Source organism: Centroberyx affinis, unplaced genomic scaffold (genome assembly GCF_046629955.1).
Source record: "Centroberyx affinis isolate AG114_WGS23_722 - 3 ecotype Tasmania unplaced genomic scaffold, CSIRO-AGI_Caff_v1 ptg001616l_1, whole genome shotgun sequence".
NCBI classification, from domain to species: Eukaryota; Metazoa; Chordata; class Actinopteri; order Beryciformes; family Berycidae; genus Centroberyx; species Centroberyx affinis.
In genome coordinates, this window is record NW_027280057.1 from 104,209 (window position 1) to 118,430 (window position 14,222).

The 14,222-nt window shown below is 38.5% G+C and overlaps 1 protein-coding gene across 3 annotated transcripts; it reads right to left on the reverse strand.

The window, feature by feature from the left end:
- Positions 1-1,107: 1,107 nt before the first annotated feature.
- LOC139651247 (annexin A3-like) lies at positions 1,108-12,993 on the reverse strand. 3 transcript variants are annotated; one of them, XM_071528094.1, is made up of 15 exons: positions 12,935-12,993; positions 11,310-11,357; positions 11,180-11,227; positions 10,269-10,356; positions 9,947-10,041; positions 8,646-8,759; positions 8,106-8,196; positions 7,289-7,368; positions 6,929-6,985; positions 6,673-6,766; positions 6,454-6,549; positions 6,152-6,210; positions 5,472-5,594; positions 2,741-2,851; positions 1,108-2,468 (listed from the first exon to the last, which is right to left on the reverse strand). In XM_071528094.1, exons 2-14 carry the CDS (start codon positions 11,322-11,324, stop codon positions 2,792-2,794), a joined length of 1,020 nt encoding a protein of 339 aa, XP_071384195.1. In that variant the 5' UTR covers positions 11,325-11,357; positions 12,935-12,993; the 3' UTR covers positions 1,108-2,468; positions 2,741-2,791. The 3 variants fall into 3 exon arrangements, with proteins under 3 accessions (XP_071384195.1, XP_071384193.1, XP_071384194.1); XM_071528092.1 differs by lacking the exon at positions 2,741-2,851; XM_071528093.1 differs by lacking the exons at positions 2,741-2,851; positions 12,935-12,993 and adding an exon at positions 12,570-12,616.
- Between the last annotated feature and the right edge of the window lie 1,229 nt (positions 12,994-14,222).

The following is a 14,222-nucleotide window of genomic DNA, read 5'->3' on the forward strand; positions in this document are numbered from 1 at the left end:
TGAAAAAACAAACTAAAGTTTCACCCTTACTGTCGCTTATTTTGGTAAATCTCTTGGCTCTGACCTTTGACCTCCTCACTACTGGTTGTTTCTTATGCCGGTGATCCAGGAATTGAAGCTTACTCTAACGTTGCTCTTTTTTTTTTTTTAAGTCACCGATTCTCAGCTAAATGAATGGCAGCTAAACGCTAAATGTAAATATTAATTTGAACCAAACACTGTGCATAAATATTATTTTGGACCTTTTATTTTATCAGGAAGTCCCATTGAGAACAAGTTTATTCTTTTACAAGGAGACAATATACATGGCAACATATTTTTTTATTATACTTTATTGATTTCCTAAGAGGGAAATTCTCTTTCTGCCCTCTGATTGGCCAGGATCCACCAGGTTGTGGTGTCTGTAACAACTGATCCCCAATTAACCCTGTTATGGGTCCCTCTAAATGGGTCAAAAATGTAATAAAACCTGTTAATGTAATAAATTATATCACATTCTTACTGTAATTGACAATTATAACTTCAAAGGGATGTAGCATGATGATGTAATAATAATACTGACTTATACTGTAACAACTTGAGTTACTACACAAATTATTACGCTCGTTATTACACATTTTTTGTAGTTATTAGCCTACATTATAAGTCAATATTATTACATCATTAAAAAATGTACACGCCTTATAAAGTAATACATTCCAGTTAATGTAGTGTTATGACATTATCCAGGAACCTTTATTACATTAACAGGTTTTTTTACACTTTCATCATGAGTGCCAATGTATTTTTATTTACTTTAATACAATAATACAAAAATACAATAACATGAACTGTATGTGCATGTCTCCTGCAGTGATGAAATGGGGTAAGAACATTTAATCCCCATAGGCGAAGTTTCCAAAAATATGGCCTGGGGACCCCTGGGGGCCTTGAGAGGCTCCTAGAGTTTCCACAACAAAGTAAAGACAAGGGACATGAAAACCTTTCCAAACCCTGCTGTTGGGGCTGCAGTGCCCCCTGCTGGGAGCTGCAATGAACAACAAGGCCGTAAGTATGTCAGTGTGTCACAGAGTACAAAATGTTAAGAATGAACAGCATGACCAGCAGTAATTCATAAAGCTGTTTATTATTTCTGGAAGTTACACAATGCAACAATGCAACAAGATAAAGATCATATAACAATACTTCCATAAATGTATCTCACTCTCTGACACAACTAAAGAGTTTCTGCTAAAACTATCACTTTATGTATTTGTTTACTTACATGCTTACTTATTGTTTCCTATTGTAATGGTTGTAATTTACATTTGAACGACTAAAACACATTTGAATGCTTCTAATCTTGCTCCAGCCTACGTGTGTTTTTGATGACATCACTGTCTATTCTAGTTTTTGTCTGTTTTATGTCTGTCCTGTTGGTTATATTTGCTTGATTTGGCTTGATGCAGGATAAACACACTAAAAGGGGAGAGCTGCCACTGTACTGACAGTACAGTGGCACAATGTGGACAATAGTCAGTTAGTTTTACAGTGATGTTAAATGCATTTCAGGAGTTAGTCAAAGTTAAAGTGTGGCAATTTACTTAACCTGCCTTGTCTACTTCTACTTCAGTTAGTGATTTCCTACATTTCCCAGAATGCCTTTTGACAACGGCCAGAGAACGTGCCTGAGCTTGTTGCATGCTGCTGTTGGTTATACATGCAGGTGGAGAGAGAAACAATGATAGCGATTGTAATAGTAAGAAAGCAAGTACTTCCGATCAAGAAAAAGTGAGAGTCGCACCCCTTTACTCAAACCCCAACCTTGTCTCTCTGCTACATTGCATTCTGGTCTCTCTCCTGCTCCTGTGGGTGGAGAAATTGGTCTCTCTCCTCTTCTACGATGGATTTCTCCCTGTATGATTGTTGAACGTCTCTCGGTGCAAAATGGCGGCTCTAGAAAGAAGCCCTCGCTCTTTGATTCTGAGGGACTGACACCAAAACCTGACGTTTACCGCTGAGGTTTTAGATCCTGAAATATTTTCTCATATCAAACTCCACTGGAGCTGCTGGAAATGTCTCGAGGTGACAGCAACTCATCTACATTTGGCCATTTATCCACAGGAGTAAGACACCAAGCAACAAAACAGACTCAGAAATGCAAGGTATTTCCCCAAAAACTGTTTTTAATAGAGTTAGTTTTTGGGTGGATGTTCCCTTTAACACATTGGAATATAGTTATTATGCAGTTAGAAAGTTTCTCTGGTATTTTGTGGATGCTTGAGTTGATGAAACTCGACTGAGAGGGTGAGAAATTAAGAAGAGCGAGAGATGGAACGAGAGAGAAAGAAATGGAAATAGAGATGGAGAGAGATGTAAGTGGTTAGCGTTGGCAGAGAGGGTGAGATGTCAGGGGAGCGCTGCTACGACTCATCGTCTCCTCCGCAAATTTTTAGCAGAACCTTCTCATATTTCCCACGGCAATCAGACTGAAACGACACAAACAGAATTCGGTATTAGCACTTCAGTTGGCGCGGCGCTGCGGACGAGCTCGCTGCATGTTTCAAATCAATCTTTAATGCCCTGCGTGTCTCCACTGAAATCCTCCAGACTCTGTGCTATCTTTTTTCCTCATTTCATATGATGCCTATCTTTCAAAGCCGTTCGCTCTAAGACTGTAAACAAGTTTCAATTAGTAGTTTGAAGATGAAGCACACAGTGAATTTGAAACGGTGTGATTGGAAAGAGTCAGTACGCCTACAGTGAGTCACAGAGGAAGCAGGTTTCTTCTGGGTCTCGGACGGACGGTTAGCTAGTCGTCTCCTCCACAGATGGCCTTCACACAGTCCCCATGTTGGCCCGACAGGTCCGACTGGAGGACAGAGCAACACAACCAAGGCAGGAAACTCACTCTTTTTGTCTACTGGCCACACTGGCTAGTACATCCCCACATTCAGCAGATGCTTTCACTAGAATACCAGCCAATTAGGTTTTTGGGATGCAGATTGGAGTTTTAGTTAAACTCAGGTAAACATGAGGCAGAGCTGCTCTGAAGGCAGAAATAAACTGATTGGTTGAGTTAAACCTCAGTGGGCGGAGTCGATGAACCACAGTTTTTCAGAGTGCAAGTTAGCTAACTGGAAAACTTGAATGGCAACTCTGGTCAAAATATAAATACAAATATAACAGTCATGATCATGGCATCATAATGTTGAAGGTCAGCAGCTAGCTAACTAGCTTACCTAGATAGCTATAGGCTAGTATGGCTAGTTTGAACTTGAAGGTCAGCTAGCTAACTAGCAACTTAGCAAGGCTAGATTGTATTTTTTCAGTTAGTAGCAAAGCGCTAGGCTCCCTCCTCCTCTCTTTTTCACTGGGCTTCAGGCTAATTTTACTAAGCCAGAAAAAATGTGGTTCTTTGGCTCCACCCACTGAGGTTTAATTCAACCAATGAGATTATTTCTACCTCCAGAGCAGCTCTGCCTCTATTTGTACAACTAAAACTCCAACAGGATTTCCAACTGATGGATGGTTACTTGCCAGTGTGGCTGGGAGACAAAACAAACTTACCAGCTTACCCACATCACCCATCATCCCATTTGCCTCCAGGTAGGTGGTGTCTTTTTTTTTTTTTCTTCTACATTATTCAACTGGGAGTGGAGACCCCACCTACCTGGACTGCAACAAGTTGCAAAATAAAATAGCTGACAGAACCCCAGCACCACACACTCTTTACTCTTTACTTTAGGAATTCTCCGCAGTGCAACCATAGGGAAAGCCAGACGGGTCCTTGAAGAATCCGTTCATAAGGGGTTCATGAACTGTAATGGTACCTCTACAAACCTTTACCATATGAAGGGTTCTTCAAGGAATCCTTTACTGTTCCTCAGGAGAGCAAATATTTTTATTGGCTTATTAGCTCCCAATGCATTTTTGGAAGATAACCAATGATCCGCTTGTTTTTAGAGTGTACACTCAAAGACTTGATAAAGTTCAAATGATCAAATGTTACCTCAGATGTTAGTGACAGATTGGATTGTGTGATATGAATAGAAGCCCACACTGAGGCATTCAGGCACCTTTTCATTTCACACAGTTCAAGTGATCCGGTGGATTAGTCATTTTGTCTTTAGTATTTAGTCTTAGCGGGTCTCACAAGGCCTTGGAGCTCTTGCATTATTCACAAATATTTGGCTTCACAGATAACAAAGCGGCTTGCTAAATCATATCAAGCTGTTCTAAATTTCGGTCAGTAAGATCATATATTGATGAATGAAACTCTCATGACTCATAAAAACTCAGACAGTTACATCCACAGAAGCCAATACAAGATATATAATGAAAAAGATCTGCTTCAAACTCAACCAAAAAGTCCAACAAAATCCACTTAATTTGTAATGCATTTGTGTTGCTGCAAACTATGTGCAGAAGTCTATGCAAGGATCCTTTTGCCTATTGAGGTGAAAGTGATACGGCCTGGTTATCGATTATGACAACATACACTTTCATCCAAACTTTGATCCACTGATGCAATGTTTTCATCACAGAGAAAAAGTAAAAACAAGGTAAATCAGTGCATAAGTAGAATAAATCCAACGCATGTAACACTTGCATCACAATTCAGTGATGCAGCAGCAAAAGATTCTCTCATTCTCTGAGAACATTTGATGCATTAAAGGATAAGTTTAGCGATTTTGGACCTATATATAATTTGTCTCTGTAGCACTTGGACCCCGCAGACAATATTGGCTCCAGAGTCAGCTGTCAGTTGAAACAGCGAGCTCCGTTGCCTCTTGCTAACAATGGCTGATTATGAATATGCGTTTTTGTGCGTTCTTGTGTCCTCCATGACGTGTTTTACGTAATATCTAACCACCGAAAACAAATGATTGACAACCCATAGGACAGATAAAGATCCCAGAAGTTTCCTTGCCAGTCGAGGAAGCATCGGATGGAGACTTTACTGATGAGAACGAATGGAAAGCCCCAAGATTCATTGCGAGAACGACGCATCACGTCCTAGCAGCGCTGCGGTCTACAGTACAGAGCCGGTTGAAACAGGTAGGAAAATTAACAGCTGTGTTAATTAATCAACGACTAAGCGAAGTGAAGCACACAGTCCATCTGAAACTGTGAGGAAGCTTCTCTGTTCTCACTTTCATGAGAAGATCGTTCTCTCCAAGACGACTTGGGAATAACTTTCTTCACAAGGACACAAGTATCGACGGATTTGATAATCAGCTAATGAATCCAAATGGGGGTTTTGTCAAAATATCTCCAAAAAAGTGGAAGGCTCCACTTGTTAGCAGCAAGAAGCAACCAACAGCTGACTTGGGAGCCAATATTCTCTGTGGATCCAAGTGCTACAGGTATGGAAGAGACAAATTACATATAGGTACAAAACCGCCGAACTTATCCTTTAAGTGTGACCGAGGAATAGGAAACAGATTGTGGTTAATCACTGTCTTTGGATAAGGAGAGCAGTCCCTCACCTCGATGGCGGAGTGCAGAGAGTAGCTGTAGAGCTTCTTGAACTCGGCCCTGATGTCCAGCAGGTCGATCTCAGACCGACTCACCATGATCCGGTTCAGAGTGGCTTCGTCCGTTCCTCCGCCCTGAACACACACACACACACACACATCCATCAAGGTCCGTGACAAGTTCTTACACAGATTTTGTTTCCCTTCTAGTGTTTATCCTGCATCTATCCTGCATTAGTACTGCACACAGTTCTTTATGGAATGTTATTCAGTAGAACCAAAATAGTAGATCATGATACCAAACTCTAGATTCTCTCAACCCACTAGCTCCCAGACTGGCCGTTGTAACGTCTAGTAGCTGAAAAGGGGAAAAACTTAATTTTCAAACAGTTCCTCTTGGGGATGCAGAAAGTGCAGTAGTTCAGTAAGTATTCAGTAAAAAAAAAAATAGGACTTCTGCAATGCTGCGTAAAAGACATCTGAAATCAATGTCCTCCCTGTTGAATAGCTTTATATATTTTTTTAAAATATTTTTTAGATTATTTATATTTTTTTCCTGTACTTTCTTTATATAAAAGGACACATCTTTTCAGTTAACAACACTATGGTGGAGTAGGATTTTTCTGTATGTCTCTGTGCAATGATCTGCAACCTAAACTTATCGTATATATTATTATTATATGTATATTCACCTTCATGCTCTCATACAGGCGTTCTGCTAGGTAGGCCGGCACATTCTTCACACATTTCACTGGAGGAGGGACAAAGTTATGTTCAACAGTGGAAAAAATTAATAAAAAATAGCATTTATATAAAAATAATGAGACAACCCTTTGAAAATTGATGTTTTCTTTTTGATTATATGATAGTAAACATTTTTGATGATCCCGTCATCTTTATTTTTGAAATATCCAACAGAGAACATCACTTTGTTTATTTTGGACTAAAACCCTTCCAAGTACAATATTGCATATTAGTAACTAAATTATATTACCAATAGCCACCAGCAGTTCTTCCAGTTCTCCTGACATCTCTCCTTCGATGCTTTCCTGAAGGCTTTTTCCACTGATATTCTTGTATTCCACGAGAGCTACGCAAAGAAGACAAAGAGAAAGTGTCACTCTAAAGCCTTAATTACTCTACATTCACTGTGATTTGTCAAAGCCAACTCTGTTCTAGCCCAGCTGGACACAAATGGTTTAACATGATGTACTTTGTCTCAGCTGAGGAATACTTCTGTGGCACAGGATGTCGATGAACTTGGTTTCGTCGGTGCCCCACTTCTTCTCCCCGGCATTGTAAAGAGTCTGAGGGAACGGGTGGGAAAAAAAAGGAAATTGCCAAAAGCAAACACACCCAATATGGATAGAGACAATTATGTTTAAACATGTTTAACATTTCCCCTGAGCTGAAACACTGCTGCACATGCATCACAACCAGAAAACTGTGTTGAAGTGTTGAAAAGGCACCTTGGCATCTTCTCTCGCCATTTCCGTATCTACCGTGCTGCTCTCGTCCCTCTTGCCCTGGAAATAAATCCAAATTATTAATTCACATCAGGTTTGGGCTCATTTCACTCAATTCAGACAATTAAGGAAGAAGATTTTCCCAAATTTGAAGTCTTCTGAAGTCTTACATCCTATCCTGGTTGAAATAATACAAAAAATGCTCTGTCATTAATCATTGAACCCAGTTGTTTGTTTAATCCACAATGTCATAAATTTTAACAACAACAATAACAACTCAATACAAACAACGAGACAATACAAGTAAATAGGAAGACAGATGATCCACCAGTAACTGTGTTTTCCATTATCAGTGGGACAAACCTTAGCCAAGAGGAGCAGGGCTGTGGCATATTGTCCAGAAACTTCCGTCTTCAGGTCAAGGGTCAACTTCTTCTCTGTTTCTGTTGGAGAAAACGTCCAAGATGAACAGATGATACTGATATTTGAAAGGAGTTTCACCCCAAAACAAGATATTCACCAGCAGAGCTGCTCCGGAGGCAGGAAGAATCTCATTGGTTGAGTTAAACCTCAATAGGCGGAGCCAAAGAACCATCGTTTTTCACAGCGCAAGTTAGCTGGCAAACTTGAACGGTCAAAATATAAATAAAATATATAAATAGCAATGGCTTTATCATTCCTTTATCACCATGCATGGCGTTGGGAGGTCAGCTAGCTAACTAGCTAACCTAGCTAGCTATAGGCTAGTATGGCTAGTTTGTATTTTTCCAGTCAGCTGCTGTCAGTGCTAGGCTTCATAATATCACCTCCTCTCTTACCTCTTGTCTTTTTCACTGGGCTTCAGTCTAATGTTACTTAGCCAGAAAAACAGTTTTTCTTGGCTCCGCCCACTGAGGTTTAACTCAACCAATGAGATTATTTCTGCCTCTGAGAAATATTTGTATCAACTATCGGTATAGAACATTTCCTATGGCACATATCAGGTTGCTATTAAAGTTTTCAGTCATCTTAAGACCCTTCTAACAAAATTATGTAACAATATGCTGATAAATTGCAAATAAGTGGCAAAATCTTTCTAACACAGAGAAATTGCCTGCAGTGTATGTATGCAACATAATATCACTGCTCTCCATTTTAATTTGATTGTTTGATAAGAATGAACAGAGTTCATGATCTTTACCTTCCAAGTAGACGTCACACAGAGCTTTGATCTGCTGGTTGGATCTTGAGGCGAAGATTTCAATCAAGATACTGTCACTCGTCCCGGCTCCCTGCAATGTCACACAGTGTTACTCCAGCATCTGATTGTCTAAACTGCACTTAGATCATGAAAAATAATAATAAAGTGGAAGATATGGATAGATTTCAGTTCACTGGTTCAAGATAAACCACATCGACCACAAGCTTCATTCTGAAACAAGATATTCATTCGGACACATGATTCTGACTAAATAAACACTGGCTGGAAATCTTGGACTCATTTCTACTACATGTCATTATTATGTGTCTTTATTGTGTGTTTTAAGTGTAAACTCTGTCTGCAAACTAAATTTCCATTACGGGACAATAAAGTTTCGAAGTGAACTGAATAAAGTTAAATGTGTTCAAGCCATATTGTTTCATCTCAGGCATCACTTTTTTTTCCTCGCCCAAAATGGATTTGTGGAATAAAATCTCCCAGTGAAAAAACAATAAGAAGCAGAGAAATGAGGCGGCTGACCTTCATGGCCCGGGTGACTTCATGGCAGTCGAACGCTGCGGGAGGAGTGACCAGCGCCACCAGCAGGTCCTCAAAGTCGCCGTGGGTGTCCCCTTTCAGGTCCTCCTCCAATGTCTAGGGTAAACACAGAGGGTACACACTCATTTGTGTACTCGCATAAAACCACACCCATGCTCATGCAAATACTGTACAGGCTTCCAGCAACTACAGGTGAGCAAAGTCATACTGACAATTCACTGGTGTTCACATAAAGTCTGATGGTTATTTAGCAGGTTAAAGCTGCATGAGGCAAGAGTTTTTATATAGATACACCTGTTTTATCAGCTTAAATCACACAGTGGGGCTGCAGCAGAGAAGAGCGTCCCATCCTCAGTGTTGAGTACACAGGGAGTGATGAATCTAAACTTATAAGTGAAATACAAACGTGTTTCCTAAACTGCAGCTAGTGAGCGTTCGAACCTCTTCACCACCTCCACCAGACACTGAGAAGACCACATTTAGAAGCAAAATAGGTTAATGTAGCTTAATATATTATATGAGTTATATACTGCAAACTCAAGACAGCATTTAGGCTTGTTACAGACTCTACGTAAGCAATGCACGCAACGACGCAAAGGGCAACACAATGGGCCTTTCTACCAACGAAGAAGAAGTAGACCTTTCCGGTGTAAACACACACCGAACACTAGGGCTGGACGATAATTCAATATTATCGTTTATCGTCTTTCAGTGGGATTATATTGTGTGATGATTTGGTGATTTTGGGATATCGAGACGCACAATTCTGATGTCTGAACTGATGAGAACAAGCTAATTTTATTTAGAAATTCAGACAAAATGAAGTATGGTAGGAATATTATGTGAAAATTTCAGTTTAGTTTGACACCACATCAAACATTACCATTCGGTTCAATATGATGAACATTAATTTGATAAACGTGATTTCGCTTATGTGAGCCATATCGTCATATATATCGATATAAATAAAAAATCCTTATGATTATCGTGATATTGATTTCAACCATATTGTCCGGCCCTACAGAACACATAGGCCTACCAACAACGTCACAGTGCACAAGCTGTAACTGGCTGGCTCTTATCTGGGTCACCAGAGAGGAAGGGACTTGTCAAATGTTGATGCTGATGCTGAGCCGCCAGTGTGCAGAGCGGCCTGGTGCAGCTTTAGCCTTCTTACATGTTTTTGAAGATACAATCATCTTGGTTTTGAAATACTGACAACAAACTGGATATATATAGACTTATTAAAACCCTTCACATGAGGACAGGGGGCGGGGTCTCACTCTGCCTGTAGCTGCCTGGTACGCTGTGCAGATGAGCTGCCGCTGAGCGCTGCTCCTGCGGGTCAAGATGTCGATCAGCGTCTTCTCTTCGGTGCCTAAAAAAAAAAAGTATGTTTTGTTGGAGCGAAAGTATATGAACAACGAACACAATATGACCACATTACAATATATTAAACAGAGATGTAGCTGTAAATAAAAAGGCGGGTAAACTATGACTTCCAGACAGTGAGCATCATCAGGCAAGCATTTTTCCTTCAAAGACCCTATCCTCATATAATATGCTTGTGTGTGTGTGTGTGTGTGTGTGTGTGTGTGTGTGTACCGAGTCCTTCGATGGCTTTCCTGAGAGCCACAGCATCGTCTCCTGCATCAAAGTTTGCTTTGGGCTTGATGGTTCCTCTCTCCCCGGTCTGAAACACAGGAAACACAGGAGGTGAATTCATATCCCACAACAAGAAGAAAGGAAGGAACACTCTCACTTCATTTTCTGTATTTCTCTTACTTGTTACTTATGTACTTTGTTGTTTCTGTCCAGACTAAAAAGCTGTATAAACTGAGTTGAGGTTGGTTTACTCTCCAGTACGTTATCAGCTGCTTTAGGCATTCTGTTGCACTGAAAAGTTTGTATTTTCTTTTCTTTTATTTCCAGCAGTCAGTGGTGGAAGAAGTACTCAGATCTGTTACTTAAGTAAAAGTAGAAATACCACAGTATAAAAATACTCTGTTACAAGTAAAAGTCCTGCATTCAAAATGTTACTTAAGTAAAAGTGCAAAAGTATTAGCATCAAAATGTACTTAAAGCAACAAAAGTAAAAGTACTCATTATGCAGAATGGCCCATTTCAGAATAATACAGTATATATTATATTATTGAATTATAATTATTGATGCATTAATGTGTAAGCATCACTTTAATGTTGCAGCTGGAATAGGTGGGGCTGATTTCCACTACTTTATATACTGCTGGGTAGCTTACAGTAATCTATAATAATACATATAATGATAGTTTGTATTAATAATCTGAATCTGCAAAGTAACTAGTTACTTAAGTTATCAAATAAAGGTAGTGGAGTAAAAAGTACAATATTTCCCTCTGAAATGTAGTGGAGTAGAAGTATAAAGTAGCATAAAATGGTAATAATAGTTCTGCCATTTCTAACAGAGAAGTAACAGTGAAGTAAACAGAACTTAATCAGTGTAAACTGATCTAAATTCAGTTAAAGGCTGACTGTACCGTTGCTGTGAAGGAGGACGGGGCGTTCACAATACTGTCCAGGTCATCCTGTAGAATGAACAATGAAATAAATGAGTTATGTGTGAATAGTCAAAACTTTATTATAAAATAAACACAGAGCCTGGCTCACCCATAGAGACGCCATGACAACAGCAGGCAGTGTGTGGGCTGGTAGGAGCTGTAGAGGAAACACATTAGAATATTAAAGCTTTATGGTTGTTCTGTGATTTATGGTGACAAGCCGTATGTTGCAGCTTTCCCCCATATTTTTTTTGCCAAACTACACTCATAATAAAAACAAGTCACCGCAATATTACTATGATATTCCTATAGTGACTTATAATGTGTCTATGGTACTCAAAAGTGAGTTTATAACGACCTTATCATACTTCAAGGGAAATGTTTTGTTTGTTTGTTATTTGTTGTTGTCATTTTACATTTGTTTATAACTTTAGTTTTGATTGCTGTCTCTCTGTTTTGTGTTTGATGAGCCTGATACAAGCCAAAAAAGAATTTCCATGTTGCTTGCCATAATGGACAATAAAGTTTTCTTGAAAATGTGTAATACCCTGTAGTATCACTTTATAATTCCTATGATATTCCTATAGGGATTTACAGTGGGTCTGTGGTGCTCAATAGCGGCTTTATAGTCACCTTATGGTACTTAATGGTATTTTTAACACCTATGGTATCACTATAATATTCCTATAATATTTCTATAGTGACTTAAAGTGTGTCTATGTTACTCAGTAGTGAGTTTATGGAGACCTTATAGTACTTTCTGGTACTTTCTAGTTTTTTTTCCCCTCTGACAGAGGATTTGTGATATCTATCTCTTGGCCAAAAGCAGCTGCATAATATTATACGGTTTTGCAGTGATATCTGTACAGTATCCTTCTAAAATGTACTATAGGATTACTGTAGTTCTTCCTGTTGACACACGTGTTTACATGGTCTCCTCCCTGTTAAATGTCAAGCACAGATCCTGTCAGCCTCACTACAGACTTACTGCTTAAGCCTTGATCAGTTTTACATGATCAGTTTAGAAAGCAGAGAGCTGTAAGGCCAAAAACTATTTCATACCCCAAAATACCACTGATGGCAATAAACTGTAAACCATAGACTACTTTAAGACCCTATAGGAATATTATAGGAATACTATAGGAGATAATAACCATTAAGTATAATAAGGTTACTATAAACTCACTGCTAGCCAAGTGAGAAGCACAGACACACTGAGAGTCCCTACAGGAATATTATAGGGATATTACTAACTACCATAAAGTGCGATAAGCATACTATAAACTCATTATTAAATCCTACACACACTTTAGGTCCCTCTATAGGAATATATAGTGATACCATAGGGGATAATAAAAATAGCACAAACTAGATAATTGATCACTATGGTTTTACAGCAGGGCGTTGCTGGAGAAGCATCCTGCTCAGCCAGCCGGGAAATAAAGATTAAATCACATTAAATTAATTCATATAAACTCACTACTGAGCACCACAGATACACTGAATACAGGAATATGATGATTTTTCATCAGGGAATGCTAGATTTGGGAGAAAAGTTGCTCCTCTGTATTTAAACTGGTAACTTAATACAGCCTAAACGTCTGATCTAAGATTTTGTTTTACTATTAACATCTAATAACTTTTTTAATTAATCTTCACCATACAGTTGAAATGTAACATTAAATTCACAGAGAAGAAGGAAAGAAGATAATAAAGAAAGACAGAAAATCTTACCTGGATCTCTCTCAGATCAGGAAGCTTGCAGGTTTTCCGCCACACCTTCAGTCAGTCAGACCGTCAGACTGGAAACCTACCTGAGCTCTAACTGGCCACGCCCACTCCTGCTGCTGCCTTCACGGCGCCTCGGAAACTCTGCCGCCAGGTTCAGAAGTCCGAAATACTGTAGTAAGACTTGCCGAATGCATTGCAAGTGCAATCGGCTGGAAGTAATAACCAAATCATCCTTCATATAAAATCATAATAAAATCAAATAAAATTCTAAATCACCTCTTAAAACGTATTTTTTTAGACTTGCTTTATGTTCTGTCTGTATTTCCTGTTATTTTTACTGGTTTTACCCTCAATTCTTATCTTTTTTATGCTGTCTTCTTGATGTTACTTGTTTTATTTTATTAATTTGGCTTGCTTCTTGATTGTTAAAGTACTTTGTAAACTCTTTTTAAAACGTGCTGTACAAATTAAATGTATTTTATTATTATCATTATTGTTATTATTACTATTATTATTATAAAATGGATCTTGTAACAAAAGCCTCTTTAGTAGTTAGGGTTAAACCCATATATTGGCTTCTTGATATTGTAAAATCAGATATCAGACAATCCATCTCTCTTGTTTCCACGTTGGAAACAAGTGTTTAATTATACTTTTACATGTTATCCTCTGGGTTGTACTGTTGTTTGTACCTCTTTATACCTAGTGAATCAATCATCATCATCATATTATTATTATTATTGTATAATTGATAAATATTATACTGACTCATTCATTCAAATGCAACATTTTGGTCAGATTCAAAACAGTGAATAGGCCTATTTGTATTGTATTGTATTGTATTGTATATTTTTGACATGAAAATGGTTAAATTTAAAGCTATTGAATATGAATCCAAAATATCAGCTATTGGCAGCTTCAACCCAAAAATATTGGTATCGGCATCAGCCCTCAAAAGCCAATATCGGTTGAATCCTATTAGCAGAATGCTCATCAGGCATGTAATTAATATTTTAATTAATTCAATAGCCAAAACATGTTGTAAGCCTTACTTTTCCCTTCACAGCTGCCATGTTCTCTGCCCATAAACGTCACAGTTTAACAACATGGTTATCATAGAAATGTTTCCAGTCATGTTTATCATTTTGTTAGGTAATACAGGCTAATAACGAACATAAAAAGAAATGTTCACAGCTCTGAATTATTATTACTAAACAGCAGGAAGTTGATATTCCCATTCAAATGTGAATTCAAAGGTCCAAATGTATATACTGTATATTTTACAAGGAAA